At 40.3% G+C, this 25,405-nt stretch overlaps 1 protein-coding gene across 4 annotated transcripts in view; it reads right to left on the bottom strand.

Annotated features, from left to right (window-relative positions):
• The window catches only part of CFAP221 (cilia and flagella associated protein 221), a 120,379-nt gene that overhangs the window by 80,949 nt on the left and 14,025 nt on the right, over window positions 1-25,405 (bottom strand). For all 4 annotated transcript variants that reach the window (XM_064382836.1, XM_021667933.2, XM_064382837.1 and 1 more), the window contains 3 exons: window positions 24,342-24,428; window positions 24,046-24,144; window positions 22,411-22,511 (listed from right to left, as the gene is read on the bottom strand). In XM_064382836.1, the coding sequence (XP_064238906.1) occupies window positions 22,411-22,511; window positions 24,046-24,144; window positions 24,342-24,428 (287 nt within the window). The remainder of the gene's footprint in view (window positions 1-22,410; window positions 22,512-24,045; window positions 24,145-24,341; window positions 24,429-25,405) is intronic.

Here is a 25,405-nt window from a genome sequence, read left to right as displayed (position 1 = left end):
CATTATTACTAGCATATTGCAATGCTACTTTTGGATCTTGATCTAAAACCCTGCTAAAGTCTTTTATGGGTTGTAAAAGTTTATCTGTGGATTTCCTTAGATTTTCTATGTAGAAAATTACACAGCCTAGCCCAGGCATGGTGGCTTGCACCTACAATCCCAGTGTAAGTTATATAATCTAAAAAAAAAAAAGAGGCTCTTTCCTATTTACTTTTTCAACTCTTATAACTATTTTTCTGATCATTGCACTGATGACTTCTAGTAAAATGCTGAATGGAAGTGAAGAGGGCATCCTTTTGTTATTTTGGCTTTATTGGAAATACGTTAATTTTTACTACTGAGAATGATGTTTCTAGATTATTTTAGATGTGTCTCCAGAAAGCAGCATATAGCTGGATCAAAAAATATTTAGCAGGTGGGATAATGTTTTCCTTTTAATAGGTGAGTTTAATCTGTTTTCATTTGTTATAATTAATCATAGATATATTTGAACGTATTTCTACCACCTTGTTTTGTGTTTTCTAATACAAAAATCGTGTTTTCTAAAAAACATCTTTGGTTCATTTTTGTTCTTTTGCCTCTTCCTGGACTGATTGCTTTTATGTTTCTACTTTTTTTCCTCCTATGACTTGGCAGCTATAGATTGCATTTCTATAATTTAAATTATTACTGTAAATTTTTGAAAGATACGTGTTATTGACAGCTGGGTGCTGTGACTCATGCCTGTAATCCCAGCACTTTGGGGGGCTGAGGCTGGTGGACCCCTTGAGCTCAGGAGTTCAAGACCAGCCTGGCCAATGTAGCAAAATCCCATCTCTACAAAAAATACAAAAATTAGCTGGGCACAGTTGCATGCGCCTGTAGTCCCAGCTGCTCGGGAGGCTGAGATGGGTGGATGGCTGGAGCCCAGGATGTGGAGGTTCCAGTGAGCCGAAATTGCACCACTGCACTCCAGCCTGCACTCCAGAGCACAGCCTTGTCTCAAAACAAACAAACAAAAAAACCCCCAAAAAACCCAAAATGATATGTCTTACTTATTGAAAATTCCCAACAAAGTCTAAATGTATCTAGTATCTCTATCCTTCCAAATACAGTGTGGTCAGCCCTACCTGCCTATCAAAAACTCTTTCTTATCCCTCCATATTGTATATGCTGAGTTGCAGTTTTAGCTTAAACAACAAAAAACACTGATTTTTAAAAATGTTTACTCATTCATTAAATTTACCAACCTATATAATTAATTTTGGTGTTTGCCATTCTCCTTCAATTCCCGTGGCTACGTTCTGAATATGTTTTTCTTCTTGCTGCTTTAAAATTTTTTTTTTTAGTAAGGATTGTGTGTGGGAAATTCTTATGTATATAAACTTATTTTTTATTTTCTTCCTTGGGAAAAATTTTAGGTTGACTGTTTATTTTCCTTTGGCATTTTGAAAATATTTACTCCACATCTTTCCTTAATTGTTTGCTGCTGATGAAGAACTGTTGTCATTTTTTTTGTAGATTATCACTTTTTTCTCTCTGGCAGCTTTTTAAGGTTTCCCTTTTTTTTTCTTATTTATTTATTCACTATAAAGATGGGATCTCACTTTATTGCCCAGGCTGCTCTCAAACTCCTGGGTTCAAGTGATTCTGAGTTGTTGGCCTCCCAGAGTGCTGGGATTACAGGCAAGGTTTCTCTTTATTCTTGACACTCTGCAGCTTGACTCTTATGTGTTTAGGTAGAAATTTATCTTTATCCTGCTAGATATTAATATTTGAATGGACTTATCAAATCTTCATAATTATCTTAATTCTGAAAAACTTGGTATTTTTCTGTACCATTCCCTCCACTCTGTCTTGACAGAACTCTAATTTATGAGACACATTTATCTTGGAGCTTCTCAGTCTAGCTTCCATACTGCCTAATTTCCCTTCATGTAAAATGTAACCTCTATATACTCTATGCTGGGTGAATTCCTGTATTATTATTATCTTCCAATCTATCAGTCTTTTCTTATGTTCAGTGTAGAGTTTATTCAGTCTATTGAGATTTAAGTTTTTGGTGTCTATATTTTGAATTTCTAAGATTTCTAATCGGTTCTTTTTATTTGATCTTTTTAAAGATTTCCACCTATTTTTGTTTCATAATTTCTTGATATTTTAAAATGGAAGTTTCCCTCAATCATCTCATGGAGAATCCTAAGTGCATCTATTTTAAAGTTTTATTAAGCTGTTTCTAAAAATTCATTTCATTCAATTATATTCTGATTGTTGAGTTTTGGCTGTCTTTCTTGGCACAAGATTTATTCATGTATTTTGGAATTTGGATTTGCAGGCTCATTTTGAATAAAAGGATTTAATCTATATTGAATTTTATAATTGCATATTGGGGCTCCTGCCAGCTAGCTATTTTAGTGCTACAATGAACTCAGTCACTGGGCCAGCAGGTAACATGGCTTACCTCTGCACCACAAGCTGATTAATACTGCCCTCTACACTTTCCTCTGTCCACAATCAGGGACAAAACCCCAGGCCCAGGCAACAGGCCAGCAGAGGGTTTCCAGCTTCTTTTCATGGGTGGTGCAAAGGTGGGGCAGCTCACCTCTTCTTTAGGTCAGGTGCAGATCCCCTGAATCAGTGAGACATTTGCGGTCTCCTTTACCCCATGGAGGGGTCTCCAACGCTGCCTGACTGCTTCAAAACCTGGAGCTTGCAAGCCTGTGGCTGCACCCTACATCCCACTCAGCATTTCTATGCCGTTCCTGCTCTTTGGAGTTGTTCATCTTGTTTCTGAGCCTGAGGTTGTCTTTTTGGAGGTCTCTTTTTATATTTTGTTTGTCACTAATTGGTATTTCACACAAAAAAGATTCACTGAAGTGTGAACATGCTGCTTCATCTTGACCAGAGCTCTACACTCTGAATGCAGAGCTCCTAATATCAGGCAGTACCCTGTTTCTAATTAATGTGCACTGGTTATTTGTTTTTCAAACATTGTTCCTTAGCCATGACATCTCTTTGAGAGGAGTGTAGCTGCACTGTGAGCACATGAGATCCCCAATAGGGTATAGGCCTGTATACCTATATAGACTTAATATACCCATGTTCAGGGGCCCTAGGTTTCTGCTATAAATTCTGAATAAGAGTCACCATACAGAGTATGGTCTTCGGTCAACGGTAAAATGAATACTTCATAGGATTTTCTACCAAACTCACAAATCCTGTCTTAAATCAGGCTCTGTTAGAGGTATGCAGTCAATCTTCACTCTCTGAGATGTTTCCTAATTCTGAAAAACAGAATATATGAAGGTAACGCAATTCATCCTAATAGATGCTTAGGCCCCACAGAGTGTCAGCTACTCTACCAGCGCTGGGTAGATAAAACTAACATTACAATTACACATGCATGTGAGGTATTTATGCCCCTCAGAACCTAGGTAGGCCTTGGGTAATGTGCAATGTGAAGTGTTAAACTGTCCAAATATGGTCTTTGAAGATGAGGCCAGTGACTCACACAGCCACACAGGCTGTGTTGCCCTAGGTCAGTAACCCAGGGTATACTCAAAGCTGTCCCAGCAAGGCAAAGTCTGACACTCAGGGCTCCTCTGCTAAAAGCTGCATGTTTGCATTTTCCTGAATTGAAACAAACAAAAACTCCTGGGGCATTTCCCATTTGTTATCTATACTCAATTTTCAATTAATTTCACAGCTCTGATAAGTCCCATAGAAAAGGTGTCAGGGTGTTTGTTTAATAATTATTTGAAGCCAAGTTCCTGATGCATTAACCAGTCTGGAAAAATAAACACTCCCTTAAGGGCACAAAATTCCAAGTACCATAATTCAGAAGCAGATATAGCAGTGCAAGTAGTACAGTTTTCAGTGGAATTGCTGAACTTTTGCTTTCACTAATGCTATGCATATTATGGATGTCAAATTAGTTTGTATGGTCCCCATAACCATAAATCAAAGACAGTCCAGATGAATTTGAGTTAAAAGGAATTTTATCTAATATGAAGTTTATTTAGAAGTTTTTCATATTTAAAGAGACAGAATCCTATTAGAATCTGGGTGGAATTTAACATTTTAAACTAAATTCTATATCTCATGCCTGTTATTTCTCAGAAGCAAATAGGATACTGAATTAGAGTTCTTCTGTAACTTATAGGAATCAGACAATTAAAATATTAAGGCAAGCAGATGTTAGTGCTTCTGGAAGTAACCACAACTGTTATCCCTGTTACCTTGTTATTTAAACATTTTATCAATTATGCTAAGGCTACACATAAAAACATATTAAGGATTTTAAAATAATGATTTCCTATTTGAATAAAATTGAACTCAAACCTTTTAAATAGTAGACTTTTATATTACAATCATGTGGAAATTGTATGTTTATTAGAAGAGAGCACAAGTTTGCCTTATAGAAACTAAGTATATAAAATGACTTAATAGAAATTTAAATTTATTTCTTGTACTTTTTTTTAGAACAAATGACCTTGAACTTACTTTAGATAACACAAAATCAAAATTTTTGACTCTCTTAAGTCAAAAATTCAGATATCTAGAGAGGAGAGTGAACAGGCCACTTTACTATAATAGGATTTGGCTTCTTTTCTGGAAAAAGAAGGTTAACTGACAACAAGCATGACAAATGATAACTTTTTCATGATGACTAGATTCAGAAGGCACAATAAATTAATCATTAGATATTATACTTTTATGAAATTTGAGGGAAATATCAAGATAAAAGAAAGCCTTTCCATAGAGATGTATGGATGAGGTAAACTATAACATAGACAACATGTGGTGGTATCAATACCAAGTGAAGCCTGGAGTTAATAGGCTCAATGATCTCATTTTAGGGTTAAATCATTTAGTAGGACTTTTCCATTGTCAACTGCTCATTGATATGAGAATCATTCCCAGATCAAAGGATGTGGACAACAATGATATATCTGTGTGCCATTCTTTCCCCTCTGAAGGTACAGAAGACTCACGAAATAATCCAGAGCCTGGGCAAGCTTTGGGGTTACATGTTGTGGCAGGTTTCAAATAAGTTTACAAACTCTTTGACACTTTTTCCATTTAGAGATAGGGTCTATGTGTCCTTTCTTGATTCTGGGCTCTAGGACTACTTAATAGAATACAGTGGAAATGATGCTGTACTTGTTTCTTAAGGCCAAGGCCTAAGCAACTGTTATCTTCCATTTCTCTTGGGATGCTCACTCTAGAGCCTTCTCACCATGTTGTAAGGAAGCCCAAGCAGCATGTGGAGAGACCTACAAGGACGGAACCAGACTCCCAGCCCCAGGCCATCTGAGCTTCTGTACAATAGCCAGTATGTGAGTGGCGCATCTTGGAAATGGGTCTTTCAGCTCCCAGTTGAGCAGCCCTAGCTAACTGTGCATAGAGCAGAGAGGAGCATTCCCCATCAGGCCATCCCCAAGTTATAGATCCATGAACAAAATAAATGACCCTTGTTATAATATGTTAAGCTACTACTTTCAGGGTGGTTTTTATACAGAAAAAGAAAACCAAAGAACATTTTCTCTTTTCTGCTTCATTTCTTCTTCAGCAAATGATTACCCCATTTCTGGATGCAATCTTAATTCGGCAATTTTTTTAATTGTACTTTAGGATCTGGGGTACATGTGCACATTCTGCATCCTGCAGGATTGTTGCATAGGTACATACATGACATGGTGGTTTGCTGTCTCCATCCCCACCCTGTCACCTACATCAGGCATTTCTCCTGGTGTTATCCCTCCCCAACGTCCCCGTCCCCTACTGTCCCTCCCCTTCCCTCCCCTCCACCCACCCCAGTGAGTGTTGTTCCCTTCCGTGTGCTCAAGTGTTCTCATTTTTCATCATCCACCTATGAGTGAAAACATGTGGTGTTTGGTTTTCTGTTTTTGTGTCAGTTTGCTGAGAATGATGGTTTCTAGATTCATCCATGTCTCTACAAAGGACACGAACTCATTTTTTTATGGCTGCATAGTATTCCATGGTGTAGATGTGCCACATTTTCTTTGTCCAGTCTATCACTGATGGGCACTTAGGTCGGGTCCAGGTCTTTGCTATTGTAAACAGCGCCACAACAACGTATGTGTGCATGTGTCTTTATAATAGAATTATTTGTAATTCTTTGGGTATATACCCAGTAATGGTATTGCTGGGTCAAATAGAATTTCTATTTCTACTTCCTTGAGGAATTGCCACACTGTCTTCATAATGGTTGAACTAATTTACACTCTCAGCAACAGTGTAAAAGTGTTCCTTTTCCTCCACATCCTCTCCAGCATCTGTTGAAGTCTTTGTTTTTGTACTATCTCTTAATATGTACCAGCTATTGTGCTTATATCTCATCTAACTCTCTTAACAACCCTATGAGGTAAGTACTATCCTTATCTTCATTTTATGGATGCATAAGATGATCTATAGAGAGGTCCAAGGTCACATGGTTAATAAATGGTGAAGTGGAGTTTCAAGCCAGGTCTCTAGAACCTGAGCTCTTACCTGCTATGCTACAGCCCCTCTCATAGGTCTGTAATACTACAGAATAGCTCCTGGCATTGCATTGTCTGCATTGCAGTCCCCTTCCCTACTGCTGCTCTCTTTGAAACTGATCCCTCTGTGCCTTGTTTGTTAAGCTTTTCAGAGGGCATTTCTTCCAATAAGCACCCATCAAAAAAGGACTATAACATCCCACTATGGACTGTTTGTGTCCCCTCAAAATTCATATGTCAAAGCCCCAATTCCCACGATGGAGGTGGGGATGTAGGAAGGTGATTAGGTTTAGATGAGGTCATGAGGCTGGTGCCCCCGATGGGATTCATGTCCTTTCAGGAAGAGGAAGGGACTGGAGCCCCTCCCCACCACCCCATGTGAGGAAAGCCGGAAGAGGGCCCTCACCAGAGCTCAGCCATGCTAGCCCCTGATCTCACACTCTCCAGCCTAGAACTGTGAGAAAAGTCTGTTCTTTAAGTCTCCCAGTCTATGGGAATCTGCTATGGCAGCCAGAGCTGAGGCATATGCCAAGACCTTTTATAAAATGTTGTAACCTCCTCTCGAGTACCGGCATACACATAGAGAGATGGAAGGAAATCAGGGAACTGGCAGTTGTTTTCCTTTAAGCTCTAGATATAAATTGCTGTATTCAGAATGTGATCATAAAAATAGAAGGAAATAAGGCACAGTATCAGCTGTCTGATTAGACCTCAGTCCCCAAAGAAATGGGCAACAATTTGAAGAGCTATAAAGAGCTGAGGGTAATATAGATTTCAACTTTCAAAGAATGCTCTTTTACCTAAGACAATTTATGTTCTTTTGAACTTTCATGTGTTGCTTATCTTATTTTCAAAGACATAATTTCACTGGGACTGGGGCCTTAGACCAGAAGAACGGTAGACCCATAATCTTTAATGATATAGTCAAATAAGGATAATCACAAACTTACATAAAGAAATGTTCAAGTAACAGGCACTTACTTATTTTTCACACTTAGAGAATTAAACACCACCCTCATTTTAGATTAAGCTTAGACCAATATTAGTGGTAAAGGGAATCAAATAGCAAACTAATGCAGGAATAGAAAACCAAACACTGCATGTTCTCACTTATAAGTGAGAGCTGAATGATGAGAACATGTGGACACATAGAGGGCAACAACACACATTGGGGCCTACTGGGGTGTGGAGGGTGAGAGGAGGGAGAGGGACAGAAAAAATAACTATTGGGTATTAGGTACTAGGTGCAGTACCCAGGTGATGAAACCATTTGTACAACAAACCCCTGTGAAACGGGTTTACCTATGTAACAAATATGTGCATGTATCCCTGAACCTAAAATAGAAGTTGAAGAAAAAGAAATGAAGTTAAAATTATCAAATAAAACTTTAAGGTTAAAAAAAAAGTCGGTGGAATGAAAGAGTCAAGGGAGCTTGATGGTTTCTCTCCTGGCCTGACTTTGACTTCCTAGCCCTCGGTTCAGTTCCCTCTTCAACCTGACTTAGTCCCACCTATTGGTAAAGCTGTTCCCACCCCTCCACCTTCACCTCTGTCCCAGCAGTTTAAGAAAAGGAAGAATTCTGAAAACACTAGGGAACAACCTGAGTTAAATAAGGCCACCTCTTCATACTTGGTAAAAGAAGTTAAGGCATTCCTCTGGGGATGGGATGGGAACTGAATTCAGAACAAGTTAGAGGTGACCAGATGACATATCTGTCATCTGTAAGATCATAGGTACCCTATTTGTATTTCAAAAACACAGGTTTTTAAAACAGCTGTGGTAAAATATATATAATGTAAAATTTGCTATTTTAACCATTTTAAGTGTGCCATTCAGTGGCACTAAGTACAGTCATGCTGTTGTGAAACTATCATCACCATCCACCCACAAAATGTTTTCATCTTGCAAAACGGAAATACTATATTCATTAAACACCAACTCCCCATTCTGCTTCCCCACAGCTCCAGGCAACCAGCATTTCATTTTCTGTCTCTATGAATTTGACTACTCTAAGTACTTCATATGAATGAAATTGTACAGTATAAAATGCCTATTAAAAATTAAATATTAACTTCATTTAAAATGAAAGTATTATAACACATTTGAAAAAAGTTCTTTATACCTCACCAGAGTTACAGATAGTGTGGAGGAAGGTGGGGTGAGGAAGGAGATTCAGGGGGCCGACTGGAGATGGTAGCAGGGCCTGTGGTTGGGGCCGGAGAACAGGGCGAGCTGGCAGCAGGAGCGAAAGCCGTGGTCTAGGGTAAGGAGGCAGCTAAGGTGGACGTGAAGGGAGATGAAAAGCATCCTGTAGACTAATTTCTTTTTTTGTTGAGAAAAATATAGCATTTACTGGGGAAAGATAAGAGTACACACTAAAAACTGCTGCTATTCTTTTCTCTTAGAGTAGGAGGCCGAAGAAACCACACGCTGACTATCTTCAAACCACACCTCCTCAGAGCTAAATGAACCATAATAACGTTTGGCCTGAAACAGCCGGCAGGATCCCCAGCTGCCAGTTCACTGGTCCCAATGGCTTACCCACCAGCAATAATTAAAACAAGAAGCTCACTTGGTGCTGGAGTAAGACATCAATTTTTTTTAAAAAAGAAAGCAACTTAAATTCAAATATTTGTGGTTTTGAAATTGCAGTATATAAGAATCTAGGGTGAGAAAATTGGGGCAGATTTAATTTGAAAAATTATTTAAGAAATTATAGTCAGTTCAGTGAACGGGTTGGTAGTTACTCTATACTAAATATTTTTGACAAACATTACATAATCACATGCTAGAAACTACATTAAAAGTGCATGTATGTATGTGTGTGCATGCTTGTATGTGCAGATACTACAAATCTGTGCTGCTGTTGCAGCAGCAGTGACCAAAAGTGGCTACTTGTGCAGTGTTTAGGTGTGAGGCTTGACAGCTGTATTAATCAGGAAAGGAGGAAGAGCACCCAGAAAGCATTCTCAGTGCAGGGGTGTCTCTCCAGGGCCAAAACCCATCCACAATTGTCACCTTTGCTCCTTCCAGGAATGTACTGTGGGGAGACAGTGAAATTCCCTATGTTATATTCTTAAATATTAGAATTGGAAATTCATCCATGAACACTTTTTCTAATAGTAGTTTAAAATTTCTTACTTCTTAGTACTGATACTAGCTTGGTAGTTTCACAGAAGCCACAATGTGTACATGCTTTTGAATGTAATGAATCATTCCAAGAATTTATACAGACTAGATAGAAAACCCTAAGCAAGAAAAGGTTCCACCTGTCACCACTCCCTTGGCACATACATTCATCTGCTTTAGACGTTGTTCCTAAATTTGTACCACTCCACCCTTGGCCTCATGCAAACCAATTTGCCCATTTGCACATAGTCTAAGAGAGGACAGCAGAGTATTTCAGTTTTCAAGCTAGGCTTTTATAAGGTCAACATTGGCTTTCTTCATTTTAGATTTTCAGTCTATCCCTTACTTTCTCTAGGAACCACAAGTCTAGAATTTAATATTTTGTGAAAAAATTTGGAAAAGAATCACCCACATCTTTCACTGAAAAGTTCCCTCTGTTGACTATCTCAAGGCGGCATCCACTTCTGCTAAATAAAAGGAAGAAGGATGTATGCCCTTTTGTTATTGCATTACGGATCCCTATAGTTTTGAGGTTGGATGATTTTCTTTTCCTGCTAAAATTCATGAAAGAGACTGGGTCAAGATGAGTAACTAGATTGATATTAGGTCAGCAAAGGTATATTAAATTAAACAATTTTTACACAACAATGTATGGAAGAATTTTTCATATAATAAACATTTAGGCTTTTAAAAAATTCTTTACTTTTTAGGGATGAGGTCTCGCTCTGTTGCCCAGGCTGGAGTGCAGTGGCCCCATCAGAGCTCACTACATCCTCGAACTCCTGGACTCAAGTGATCCCCCTGCCTCAGACTCCTGAGTAGCTGAGACTACAGGTGCACCCAGCCAGGCTGTTGTTAAATGACAAGAATTGTTTTATCCAAATATCAATTTGAAATATAAGCTCACTACGGATTCCTATACTCAAGTAGGGGTGAAAGTAAAGAACGACTGTGTCATGAGCTCAAGTCACCTTGGTCAGATGCTTTCATAAAACGCTGCGCTCCTTCCCATCAACTTCAAGCTTGGGGCACATAAAATGAGTCCCTCATACGAGTAAACAGTGTTTCCCTTGACAAGCTGAAAAAAGTGAACTTTTTCTCTTCAAGTAGGGAGGGCTTCGAAAAACACTTATGAACATCAATTTGATTGTCTTCCCCAGACATCTGCATTCTAACCCAGTTACAGCTGGTTCTCGGCGCCCTCTCCTAGAGGCTGTTTAGTGGCACAATTCAAGACTGGCTGTTGTCTATGTGGGGGCAAACTCTCATCATCAATCTTCCTTCTCAGCACTAGCTTAAGAATGCACATTCCCATGTGGCCCAGATGCTTTAGGCTCCAGGGGCAGTGAGAGAATTTGGTTGCACTCAAACATCATATTCTGGGACCTTGGTTGTTCCCATGCTTTCTAAAAGGAGCCATGAGATTTGCTAAGTAAGGAAAAGCATCCTTCAGTAAATTTCTGAACACATGCCATAAAACTTCAAGAAGTTAAAGTATCCTGGCTTTGGAATGGAGTCTCCAGGAACCTCTTCTGCAAGTGTTGTTAATATGGCCCTGCAGTCTACACAGCTTCTACAGGCTGGGATGAGTACATGCTCCACTTGCTGTGGGAGCCCATGGCTGCCTTGCCCATGGCATCATTTTACCAGATCTTCAGCTACCAGATCCACAGTGGATCCTCTCCTGGATTTCTCATCACTTCCCCAGGTGACCTTCAGGCAGGTTTGTCTAGAGCATACTAACCAATTGGTTAACAAAGTCAGCTTGGTGCAAGGAAAACGAGTTGATGGGAGAGCAACTGGTCAACTGACTGGACCTGCAAGTTTCGACTCATTATCTGGTACCAGGAAGATGCTGCTGCAGAAACTACAGAGCATGATGAATTAATTAATATGAATCTTTTTAGAACCAGGGGAATGGAAAAATAGAAAATTTCCATGTCTAACAAAAGCATATTCATATTTACTTAGATATAGGAAGATTGAGATTGTATTTTATCTACAATACTCTTTAAGATATTGAATGATTACAAATTTTAACAAGCCATAATGGTTAGGATATCTACTTATAAAGCACAGTTTCAACCTACAGAAGGAAAAGAGAACCGAGAGTCCTCTGTACCCCATAGGTGCTGTGTTTGACTTAGAAATTGTTGGACAGAAACTGGAATGCAACATTCTGTTATTTACAGAGGCTGTCAAAATACATTTTACCAGATCTTAAGCCACCAAAGTTGTTTATAGGTGGCTTGCAAGTGTCCACATGGAATTTTATCTCAGTAAGTAAAATTTATAACCGTCAAATCCAGCCACTGAAAATGCAGCTGATGAATATATACCAGTCCACTTCAGGACCTTGTGGAAAATGTGCTGAGGTCTCATCCTACCCTAAGAGAGGCTCTACCCAGACTGCAACAGCATCCCCGAAGTAAGGGGCAACCCCAAAGTAAGAAAGCAGAATTAGTGGTATTAAACACAAATCCTACAACCTCTGACAATTCTGTCCAAATTGAGTCTATGTGAAAGGGAAAACAAACCCTTCTGAATTCACCTTTTGCTGAATTTATGATCTCCCATCAACTTTGTGCTTCGTCATCATGTACAGTATTTCTTTTTTAGCTGTAAAAGTGGTTGTTAGGCTGGGTGTGATGGTTCATATCTGTAATCCCAGCACTTTGGGAGGTCGAGACAGGTGGATCTCTTGAGTTCAGGAGTTCGAGACCAGCCTGGCCAACATGGTGAAACTCCATCTCCACCAAAAAATACAAAAAGTTAGCCAGGTATGGCGATGCACGTCTGTCGTTCATTTATATAAAATGTCCAGAATAGGCAAATTTACGGAAATGGAAAGCAAATTTGGGTTTGCCTGATGCCGTTTGAGGGTGGGATATGGGTAGTGGGTATGGGTTTCTTTCTGGGGTTATAAAAACGTTCTAAACTTGCATGTGGTGACAGTTGTATATACTAAAAAAGAGTGAATCATATATTTTAAATTAGCAAATTTTATAATATGTGAATTATACCTGAATAAGACTTTTTTTGGAAAGTACAAGTGTGTCTTTGTTCATGCTGTGAAATCAGAAAGAGAAAAACCCGGTTCTAGGTAGCTCTAGTCTTCTGAAAATTCTCAGCTCTAACCCACTAGTCATTCTGTCTCACCTAAGCGGGTGGGGGACAACTAAGAAGTACTCATGAAGTTCACAGTCCAGAGGTACAGGCTCTCTAAAAGACTGAGACTTAGCCATAAGACTGTAGAATACCCCCCTGCTCTGACTTTACCAACACATTACAAGAGTCTGTTTACAGCAGTTCCTTTTACTCAGTACATGATGTCTGGCTATCAAGGCAAAATTACAAGATATACTAAAAGGCAAAAAAAAAAAAAAAAACCAGTTTGAGGAGACAAAGGAAGCATCAGAACCAGACATGGCAGAAATGCCAAAATTATAAGACAGGGAATTTAAAACAATTATGATTAATATGCTAAGGGTTCTATGGGTAAGTAGACAGCCTGCAAGAACAGATGGGAAATGTAAGCAGAGAGATGGAAATCCTAAAGAAGAACCAAAAGGGGCCGGGCGTGGTGGCTCACGCCTGTAATCCCAGCACTTTGGGAGGCCAAGGAGGGAGGATCACAAGGTCAAGAGATTGAGACCATCCTGGCCAACATGGTGAAACCCCGTCTCTACTAAAATACAAAAATTAGCTGGGCATGGTGGCACATGCCTGTAGTACCAGCTACTTGGGAGGCTGAGGCAGGAGAATTGCTTGAACCCAGGAAGCAGAGGTTGCAGTGAGCCGAGATCGAGCCACTGCACTCCAACCTGGTGCCTGGTGACAGAGAGAGACTCTGTCTCAAAAAAAAAAAAAGAAAAAAGAAGAAGAACCAAAAGGAAATTCTAGTGATCAAAAACATAATAACAGAAATGAAGAATGCCTTTGAAAGACTTAATAGCAGATTGGGCACAGCTAAGGAAAGAACCTCTGAGTTTGAGGATATATCAATAGAAACTTCTAGAACAGAAAAATAAAAAGGAAAAAAGACGACTGAAAAACAAAAACAAAAACAGAACATCCAAAAACTGTGCGACAAGTACAAAAGGTATAATATGCACGTAATGTGAATACCAGATGGAGAAGAAAGGAATAGAAGAAATATTTAAAATAATGACTGATAATTTCCATACATTGATGTCAGATACCAAACCAAAGAGGATACATGCAAAAGAAAAGAAAAGGAAAGAAAAGAAAAAATGGCAAAGAAAACTTTGTGCTTAGGCATAGTGTCTTCAAACTACAGAAAACCAAAGTGAGAGAAAAAAATATTGAAAGAAGTCAGAAGAAAAAAAACAAATCTTCCCTAGAGAGAAACAAAGATAAGAATTGCATCTGACTTATCCTTAGAAACCATGGAACCAAGAAGACAGTGGGGTGAAATATTTAGTGTTGAGAGAAAAAAACCACTGACTCAGAATTCTGTGCCCTGTGAAATTATCCTTCAAAAGTGAAGGGGAAATGAAAACTTTCTCAGACAAAAACAACCAAGGGAATGTGTTGCCAGTGGACCTGCCTTACAAGAAATGTTAAAATATGTTCTTTAGAGAAACTTGACATAATTTGGGTCAAAACTTGGACTTACATAAAGAAAGAAAGAACAGTCATTGCAGCACTATTCACAAGAACAAAGACATGGAATCAACCCAAATGCCCATCAATGATAGGCTGGATAAAGAAAATGTGGTACATATACACCATGAGATACTATGCAGCCATAAAAAAAGGAATGAGATCATGTCCTTTGCAGAAACATGGATGGAGCTGGAAGCCATCATCCTCAGCAAACTGACACAGGAACAAAAAATCAAACACTGCATGTTCTCACATACAAGTGGGAACTGAACAATGAGAACACGTGGACACAGGGAGGGGAACAACACACAGTGGGGCCTGTCAGGGCTGGGCGGGGGTGAGGGAGAGCATCAGGATAAATAGTTAATGCATGCTTGGCTTAATACATAGATGATGGGTTATAGGTACAGCAAACCACCATGGCACATGTTTACCTATGTAACAAACCTATGCATTCTGCACATGTATCCCAGAACTTAAAATAAAAATAAAAATAAAGAACACTGGGGCCGGGTGCGGTGGCTCAGGCCTGTAATCCCAGCACTTGGGGAGGCCGAGGCAGGTGGATCACGAGGTCAAGAGATCGAGACCATCCTGGTCAACATGGTGAAACCCCGTCTCTACTAAAAATACAAAAAATTAGCTGCGCATGGTGGTGCGTGCCTGTAATCCCAGCTACTGGGGAGGCTGAGGCAGGAGAATTGCTTGAACCCGGGAGACGGAGGTTGCGGTGAGCTCAGATCGTGCCATTGCACTCCAGCCTGGGTAACAAGAGCGAAACTCCGTCTCAAAAAAAAAAAAAAAAAAAAAAAGAACACTGAAGAAGGAATAAATGAAGGTAAAATTAAAACTTTGATATTTTTATTTTTAATTGATCTAACAGCTAACAGTTTGTTCAGGATAATAGCAACAATGATTTCAATTGTGTGTTCTTGTATATATTTCTTATATGCACAAATATTCACATATATGTGTATACATAATGCTTATGTATGAACGAAATGAGTGACAGCAATTATACATGAAAGGAGAGGGAGAAATTAGGATTATTTTGCTATTATAAGGTACTCACACTATCTGTGAAGCAGTACAATATTATCTGAAAGTGGCTTGGATTAGTTGTGAATATATATTACAAACGCTAGGGCAACCACTAAAAAAGTAAACAAAGAAATATAACTGATATGTTATAAAAACGAGAGAGAAAATGGAATCACATAAAATACGTGGCTAAAACCACAGGAAGATAAATAGTGGAAGACAAAAAGAGAAACAAGGTACAATGGCAACAAATACAACACTAACAAATATGGTAAACGTTAATTATATCAGTAGTCACTCTGAACGTCAGTAGTCTAACTGCACCAATGAAAAGAAATCATCAGAGTGGGTCACTAGAGACACTTTGAAAGGTAGTTTGGTAGCTTCTTTTAAAACTAAACATGCTCTTACCATACAATCCAATAATCATGTTCTTTGGTATCTATCCAAAGGAATTGAAAACTTATGTCTACACAAAAACCTGTGCATGGATGTTTAATGCAGTTTTATTCACAATTATCAAAACTTAGAAGCCACCAAGACACCACTCAGTAGGTGCATGAATAAATAAACTGTAGTACATCTAGACTATGGAATATTATACAGCACTGAAAAGAAATCAGCTACCAAGCTCTAAAAAGATATGGAGGAACCTTAAATGCATATTTCCAAGTGAAAGCACCTAATCAGAAAAAGACTAAATACCGTATGATTCCAACTATATGACATTCTGAAAAACTATGGTGACAGTAAAAAAAAAAAAAAAAAAAAAATTAGCAGTTGCCAGGGGTTGTGGGGGTTGGGGAGAAATGAATAGGAGAAGCATGAGATTTTTAGAGCAGTGAAAATACTCTGTATGATACTATAATGGTGGACACATGCCCTATATTTGTCCAGACCCACAGGATATACAGCACCAAGAGTAAACCCTAAACTATGGACTTTAGGTGATAATGATATTCAGTGTAGGTTCATTGACTGTAATAAATATGCCACTTGGGTGGCGGTTGTTGATAAGGAGAAGCTCTGCATGCATGGGGCAGGGAGATATGGGAAATCTCTGTGTATTTCTTTCAATTTTGCTGTGACTTAAAACTGCTCTAAGAATATAAAATCTTCAAAAAACTCCAGGCCCTATTATGGTATAATAAATAGTCATAAAAATGGTTAAGATGGTAAATTTTATGCTATGTGTATTTTAATACAATACAATAAAAATAAAATCTAAAACTTAGAAGAAAAAAAACTCCTGCAAGCAGAGTCAGAGGTCTCATCTCTGAAAGGCACCATGACAAGTAGATAGTTAATCCAAAAGAGGTGCTGCCCCAGGAGCTGCCCCTGAGTGGGGTGTGCAGGCAGGAAAGACCAGTGAGGTAGGACCCAGAAGCCACCAGGTAGCTGGGACACGTGCAGAGAGGCAGCACGCAGAGGCACGCATTTCTAGGCCCATAACTGATCTGACAAGCTGCGCCTGCAGAAAGGAATGGAGCCATGCAGGGGGTGCTCGTGTCAGCAGGGGCTGGGAGATGCTCATGCTAAGGCAGAGAAGGAGCAAGTCTGGACCGCAGTCATCACAGAGTGGGATGGCTCGATGGGTCTCACAGGAAACAAAGTGCTGTGACACGAACAAAAATGAGAGTGCAAGCTTGGAGACCACAGGCGAGACTGGCATTTAAAGTGTTAGCTTCTAACTGGTGTGAGATGGTATCTCAATGTAGTTTTGATTTGCATTTCTCTAATGGCCAGTGATGATGAGCATTTATTTAAAAAATCTGGAGACAACAGATGCTGGAGAGGATGTGGAGAAATAGGAACACTTTTACACTGTTGGTGGGAGTGTAAATTAGTTCAACCATTGTGGAAAACAGTGTGGCGATTCCTCAAGGACCTAGAAATAGAAATTCCATTTGACCCAGCAATCCCATTACTGGGCATATATCCAAAGGATTATAAATCGTTCTACTATAAGGACACATGCACACGAATGTTCACTGCAGCACAGTTTACAATAGCAAAGTCCTGGAAACAACCCAAATGCCCATCGATGATAGACTGGACAGGAAAAATGTGGCACATATACACCATGGAATATTATGCAGCCATAAAAAACGAGGAGTTCACGACCTTTGTAGGGACATGGATGAACCTGGAAACCATCATTCTCAGCAAACTGACACAAGAACACAAAATCAAACACCACATGTTCTCACTCATAGGCGGGTGTTGAACAAGGAGAACACATGGACACAGGGAGGGGAGCACTATACACGGGGGTCTGTTGTGGGGGAGTGGGGGGGACAGCAGGGGGGTGGGGAGTTGGGGAGGGATAGCATGGGGAGAAATGCCAGATATGGGTGAAGGGGAGGAAGGCAGCAAATCACACTGCCATGTATGCACCTATGCAACTACTTTGCATGTTTTTCACATGTACCCCAAAACCTAAAATGCAATAAAAAAAAATAAATAAAAAAAAATAAAGTGTTAGCTTCTCACGCATCAGAGGCGGTGGCTGGGAGCAAGTCTGCCCTTGCAGGGAGGAGTATTTGATCATTGGCAATACTAAGAATTGTTAGTGCATGGTAATATGTAAAAGCCAACTCACTTTTAGTAGAGCTGATTGTTTAAAAATTTTCTACAGGTGATAATTCCTGGAACACCCCCTCTTCTTTTCTACTCCATATCCTCCTTTTGCTGGCTAATTTCTAGTCAAATTTTCAAACTCAGTGCAGGCATGTTCTCCTCCTGGAAGTGTTGCCTGGGCTTTGCATCCTACCTGCCCCCAGCTCACCTCAACCAAGCCGGGTAGTCACCCCTTCTCAGCATATACTGACTTAGGAAGGGAAACTGTCTATTTAATCATGGTACCAGGTCTTGATCATCTCCACATCCTCAGAACCTAACACTGTGCCTGGCACATGGCAGGCATTCAATAAAGGTTTGTTGACTGACGGAATGAATGAATACTGATAAAGAACCCACCCAGGCCGGGTGCAGTGGCTCATGCCTGTAATCTCAGCACTTAGAGAGACCAAGGCAGGCGGATCATGAAGTCAGGAGATCAAGACCATCCTAGGCAACATGGTGAAACCCCGTCTCTACTAAAAATACAAAAAAATAGCCAGGCATGGCAGTGTGTGCCTGTAGTCCCAGCTACTCAGGAGGCTGAAGCAGGAGAATTGCTTGAACCTGGGAGACGGAGGCTGCAGTGAGCCAAGATAGTGCCACTGCACTCCAGCCTGGGTGACAGAGCGAGACTCCATCTCAAAAAAAACAAAAACAAAAACAAAAAAACACAACAAACAAACAAACAGAAAAACAAAAAACGCACCCAAATGATACCTTCAACCCCAGGGTAGCCTAGGATTAACAAAACACATCTTAGGTGAAAGCCTTTTCCAGCAGCCACCCCCTGTCCTGTTACCACACATTTTGGATTGAATGTGGCACAGGACAGTTTGAGTAGTTAAAAGTTGATTAGAAGCCATTACATTAAGGGCATAAAGTCTTGGAAGGCAATGCCTGCTGCCAGAATGTTTGGAGGAAAACAGCAGCATGCTTTTTTTTTGAAAGATTTTTTAAAGAATATCACATCATTGTATACAATGAGTCAGTTAAATAAATTGTTTAGCTGAACTTTTCATTCTGGTTACAAATGAAGGGTGTTATATACAAAGTAGCTAGGGAATAGCCTCTACGGAGGTTGGTATTTTTGTTTTAAAAACCCAAGACTGATGTCTGCATTATTAGGCATATTATTTTCACAGTTTTATAAACCATTGTTCTCAACTCATAACCCTGGCTTATGATCCAAACAAAAAGTGATTTGTGGAGGGGGAAAAAGAAGAAAATAAAAAAGAATTAATGAACTATAGAGTTAGTTATTTCCTGCCACTTCAATGTTGATAAAAACTGCTCTATTTGCCCACTCGAAGAAAATATCCATTCTCAAAATTTAGACAGTGAGTGGGCCCTGCAGGGAAGGATTCACCTTTTTAAACTCTTGGGGTCCCTGTACAGACCATTTAATATGAGGAGGAGTGAGCGAACACAGGAAGGGTTGGTGAGCGGGAGAGAGGAAGTACTGGGGTGGAGTTCTTGCAGAATTGTTTTGGGGGAAAAAATAGAGAATGGAAGAGCATGGGGCCATGAATGTAAAAGTCACCAAATATGCAGAAGTCAGATCACCCCCATTGTCAGCAACGATGCGGGAGAAACAGAAATCCTCACACATCGCAGGTGGGTGTGTAAAGGCCGGCAACCATTTTAGAAAACAGACTGTCATTACATAGTAACCCAACCTGTGCCATGACCTGCAATTCCCATGTAGGTATATACCCAGGAGAAGTTCTAGAACATGTGCCCAGGAGCCATGTACTTTACAAGGATGTACCCCAGCAGTGTTCAGCATAGCAAAAACAAAACAAAATAAAATAGTAGAAACTACCCATAGGTCCATCAATAGTAGAGTGGATAAAAAATTGTGGTGAATTCATACAGTGGACACAACAGAGCAGCGAGCTACAACTCTGTATACTAATGTGGCTGAACCACAAAAACATAATGTTGAATGAAAAGCGCAGGTTACAAAAGAGCTTACACAATAGGATTCCATTTATGTAAAGATAAAAAACTGGCAAAGCTAAACAATGTATGATTTAGGGGTGCATGTGCACAATTCAAAACTATTCAAGTAAACTCAGGGAATGGTTATTACAAGATTCACAAGAGTGACTGCGAAGGTAATGGTCATATTTTATGCCTTAAAACCAGTATTCATTGTTATTATTATTATTTAAACTGTGCAAATCATTACAGATTCTTTTATATGTATTATTTATTTTACAATTTTTAAAGAGCCTTTTTAAAACAAAAGTAAGCAGAGATAGTGAGTGAGAAGTTTACTAGCTCACTCTGGAGGAGGCAGAGAAGAGGGCCGAACATCAGCTGAACCAAGAAAGTTGTTCTAGATCTAAACTTTGGAGTTCCATTCAAGGACAGCAGTCTGTACTAAAAAAGAAGGGCCTCAAAGCTCATATGCGTGGTCCATAAGCCTCCACCACCACCAAAGGGGTTCTGTGGCTGCTCTTTCTCACTCAATCTACCTGGTCATTAGCAGCCTGCAGTCCCCTGCTCAGTGCTCCCTACAGGCTCCTTAGGCCTTAGTTTCTCCTCCATAAGCCTGCTGGAGCCCACAGTCTTTATCCACCTGCTGGCCCTATATCTAGAGGGATCTAGCATTTGTCAGCTACTAAGTGGATTAGAATCCCCCAGTGGCCATTTATTGTCTGCAAGATGGAGTCCACGCTCTCTGCTGCCATCATGCCTTTGCAGAGGCTCTTTCTCTGCCTGCAGTGCCATCCTCTTGCCTCCAGCCCAAGGGGTTCTCGGAGGATAACCCAGCTGTCACTTCCTATATGAGTTGTACTTAGTAACTAGAATGATTAATTGATGACATGGTCCTATCCCTATTAGACTCTGAGGCCTCCAGAACTGGAGAGTTTATTTAGTCTTCTTTTCACCATAAGTGATATTCACAGTATCAACCCATGAGCACTTCACAGACAGCAATCAATCAAGCTGGAGCCAGGTCTTGCAGAAGTCCCCCTCCACTCCCAAACTTCTAGGTACTAACTCCTTAGCTGCTGAATCATTGGGAGGAGGCAGGTGGGGGCAGAGAAGGGTCCGGGTAGGTGGGGTGGAGGGATGGAGGACTCAGGACAGTATATATTTTCCAACCTGTACAGAAGTATTTAAATACTTTAACAACTGGCATGGCCATTATAAACCTGGCCCTCTGTATTTGTGAGTTTCATATCCATGGATTCAACCAACCACAGATCAAAAATATTTGAAAAAGCAATGGATGGCTATGTCTGCACTGAACGTGTATAGACTTTTTTCCTTGTCATTATTTCTTAAACTATACATTATGACAACTATTTACATAATGTTTACATTATATCAGCATTACAAGTAATCTAGAGATGATTTGAAGTATACAGGAGAATGTGCATAGGTTATATGCAAATACTATGCTATTTTATTTTTTTATTTTTTTAGAGACAGGGTCTAGCTTTGTCACCCAGGCTGGAGTGTAGTGGTGTGATCACAGCCCATTGCAGCCTCAAACTCCTGGACTCTAGCAATCCTTCTGCCTCAACCTCCTGAGTAGCTGGGATTACAGGCACACACCACCATACCTGGCTAACTTTTTAATTTTTATTTTGTAGAGATGAGATCTTTTTTTGTTGTTCAGACTGGTCTCATAGTCCTGAGCTCAAGTGATCCTCCTGCCTCAGCCTCCTACAGTGCTTGGATAACAGGTGTGAGCCACCAAGTCCAGCCTATGCCATTTGATATAAGGGACTTGAGTATCCATGGACTTTGCAGGGGGTCCTGGAACCAATCAATCCTCTATGGATATCAAAGGGCAACTATATATCACTGTCTAACAGCTCAATATCCATCTAGGGACAGACAGCCCTATGCCTGGTAGTAGACATTCAGTATTTACTGAAAGAACAAGACGTTCCTTAAATTACAATGGAATCATTCACCATTTTCCCAAAAAGAAGGAGAGAATCTGAGCCTCGGCTTCTGTAGTGAAATTCTGTTGTCTTTGCCTTCATCTCAAAACAGATTGTTAGTGGATGGGTATATAATCCAAGTTGGTCTGATAAGCCTCGGTCCTGGGATTTTGCTTGAATGCCCCCAACCCCTCCCCCCTCTCCAATCACCCCATCCCCAGGCTAGTGTCTGGAGCTTCTGGAGGCTGTCTTGCCCCCATGAAGGGGACCTGTTGAGAATGAAGCACAAGACAGTGGAACTGACATATGGGAAGAGTCAGGCTCCTGCAACCTGGTTTAAATCCCTAGACCCAGAGGCACCTGAAGATCTACCCAGCTGGCACCTTTCAGTTAATTGAACCAATAAATATCCTTTCTTGCTTATGATATTTTAACTCATGTTTGGTTTTTGTTTTTGATTTTTTTTTTTTTTTGCCTTTTACAATGACAAGTCTAGTCTATTTCAGGTGGAAGGATGCATTTCCATTAGGAAAAACACAAGTCTAAGTTTTTATATGAGTATCTCTTAATTTTTTACATTCTATATATTTTGGTAGCTCACCTTTCACCAAGTAGAACATTTGACAGATTTATAAATGAAGGAAAGTCCAGTGAGTTCATGACTGGATAGGCATGAATAGGAACGAGCAAAGTGTCATCTCCCTGAAATTAACCAGAAAAAGTCAAATTTAACATTCTGAAGACCACAACTTTTAGACAAACTTGTAGATGCTTCATTTATTCTCTTGTTTTCTATCACTAAAAAATATGTCCTTAAGAAACTTCAGTGCTTAACTACATTAGCAATATTGAGTTTTCTTAGCCATAAACAAAGTATAGAAAATTTTAAGTACTCTTTATTGAAATGAGGTTCACTATTATCCAAAGAAGCCAAAGATAATGATGCCTCTGAGAGATATGAAGACAGTAATCTATCTGCTTCTATTTCAGAAAATTATACAGAAACACAATCTTTAGTGGCCCAAGAAAAAGAGAAACCAGCACAGAATCATCTGATCCAGATAGCACAGAATAGAAGACAATGCATTGGCAAGAGGGCACAGAAAGTGTCTTCTTGTCTCATGTGACGTTAACCTTCAGAAGGACCTCTAACCTCTCCAGGCATAGTTTCTCTCTTTGCAAAATGGAGATAATCACATCTTTCCTTAAAGGCATTTTTAAGAATTAAAGCAGATGATGGCGTTCTGGAAGCAACATTCTGATTTTGTTTTTATTTTAATTGAAACTCCAAAAAATAATAATGGTCGACCCCACTCTTAAGGAAATGTGCTTCTTGATCTAAAATACTACTGTGGGTATGCTGGGTGTGAGGTTCTTTCCCTCCCCCTGTGGAAATGCAGCTCTAAGATGATGTGAGTCAGAGACAATACGCAATTTATAAGTTAACTTCACAAACTCTTATAACTTTTTTGGAAAGAAAAAGTGAAATGCTTTCAAGGTAAGTCACCTTATTGTACAGATTGTAAGAAATAAAAGCATTGCTTGAAAAGAAAAAAAGTAGAAGCTCATTTGTTACTCATGTACACTTTCTGTTTTGGTTTTGAGATATCAAGAATTTAGTTAACCTAAGGGCTTCTCAAGCTGAAGATTAGGTCTGGACTACAGAGCAAAGCAAGGGGCAGAGAGGACAGCTTTAAGAGAAGGAATGACAGCAGCTCTGGCTGGAGGCCAAAGGATGAATTAGGTGACCTAGGAAGGAGGTCTCAGAAGAACTCAAACAGTTCCCACCTCCCAGAACCAGCCCCATCCCCTGCACCCGGGCTGCCTCTGCAGACATTCCCAGGCATAGGCCAGTAGCTAGTGTTTAGAATCACAATTCGGATGGTTGTTAATTTTTCAACCTACACTTAAGGGAGTATGTTAAAGTTATTTGAAAAGGGCTTCACCAACTGCCAGCACCACATGATAGATGAAGCTTTAGGCACAGGGTAGTGGAAAGCCTGCAGCAAACCGCATCTCCTGACTCTGTCCAGGTCCTCTGCAGTCTGACACTTTCCCAGCTGGGCCATGTTACTGGGCAACAAGCCTTGCATGCCAGTCACACTGGTGACCCGGGGAACACCCGGCACTGGGCCAAGAAAGCTCTCAGTGGTCATTCCATCTCTCTTTCTTCCACCCTGGAGAATATAAGTTTTAAACCACCATAAAAAAAAAAAAGCAATTGTAAGAGACCCACCTTACAGTGAATGCGGATGCAGTCATAGTAGTATCGCCACTCATCTGGAGAAAATGTAACGGTGACCGTGAGGGACAAGCCAGGGACCAGGTGGTGTTCCTGGAAGACAGGTGGGCTCTTGTTGGGACAAACCCTGGACTGCACAGAGAGCAGCACCGGGGGTGACAACACACCGCACACACACCCCACACAGGCCTGAGACGTAGACAACCACAACGCAGCAAAACACTGCGGGAGGACAGGTAACCACAACGCAGCAAAACACTGCGGGAGGACAGGTAACCAGTGACGCTTACCTTTCTTATATAGTTGATCTCAAAGTATTTGGTTTGTGGGGGTAAAATATGAACACTTGTGCCTTCATTGGAAATATTCATCAGGTGCTGGGAGAGAAAAAGAAGTATTTAGAGGAAATACATGACTTTAGTTATTTGCATATTCATCTCATTTATGTAGACTTCATCTATTTCTAAAAGGATTTGAAGAGATATCTTGTATTTTTTAACTTTTTAAAAGATGTGAACTACATCATACACCGTTTAAAGAATAAACACAACATACACCATTTCGATAATTATAAAATGTGCCCATGTACCCACTTTCCCCCTTAGGAACAATACCAAAGCCTGCAGTACCCGCCCCCACCACAGTCTGAGACATAGCATCCTTTATAGCCCCCTCCCCACAGTCCTGAATGTTCCTGCCAGTGCTTTTTGTTGAACCCAGTTTAGTCCTGTGATTCAATCGAGCTAAGAAGTCAGGTACCAACTCCTACAGGTTCTCTAATTACATGCCACTGGTTTAGGGGCCAGAGGACACTGAGGCCATCAGAAAGTCAGGAAAAAGAACGTGGCTAAGATAGCCTCCAATCCATGCCTGGGGCAGATGAAAAGGAACTAGAGGGTGGGAATTCTCTGGCAGTGACGGGAGAAGGCGGTTCCTGTGACTGTGAGGCAGGATCATCTGATGGATACGTCAGCTGGGTCTCTGAGGAAAGAGGTGTTTTTCCTTCCTGTGTTTGAAAGGGACTCAGGAACTTTGAATTCTGGGGCTCTGGGCTTTGCCTGGGCGTGGGGAAGGTTAAGAGACCTTTGATCTCTAAGTCTAGTTCAGAGGCTGGGCCTGTCACAGGGGCTTGGAAGGCCCGTTGCTTAGGGCCTGACATTCTTCAAGGCTCTAAATTAGACTTTAGACATTCTCTCCTGATGAGGGTACACTGTGTTTGCATGTTTTTTTGTTGTTGGTGGTGGTTTTTTATTTTTGAGATAAGGTCTTTCTGTGTTGCTCAGGCTGTATTCCAGTGGCACAATCAGAGCTCACTGAAGCCTCGAACTCCTGGGTTCAAGCAAACCTCCTGCCT

This window comes from Aotus nancymaae, unplaced genomic scaffold (assembly GCF_030222135.1).
Source record: "Aotus nancymaae isolate 86718 unplaced genomic scaffold, 86718_ANA_hifiasm-v0.15.2.pri h1tg000029l, whole genome shotgun sequence".
Classification (NCBI taxonomy): domain Eukaryota; kingdom Metazoa; phylum Chordata; class Mammalia; order Primates; family Aotidae; genus Aotus; species Aotus nancymaae.
Note: the sequence above shows the minus strand (reverse complement) of the source record. Positions and strands in the feature narration are given on the sequence as shown.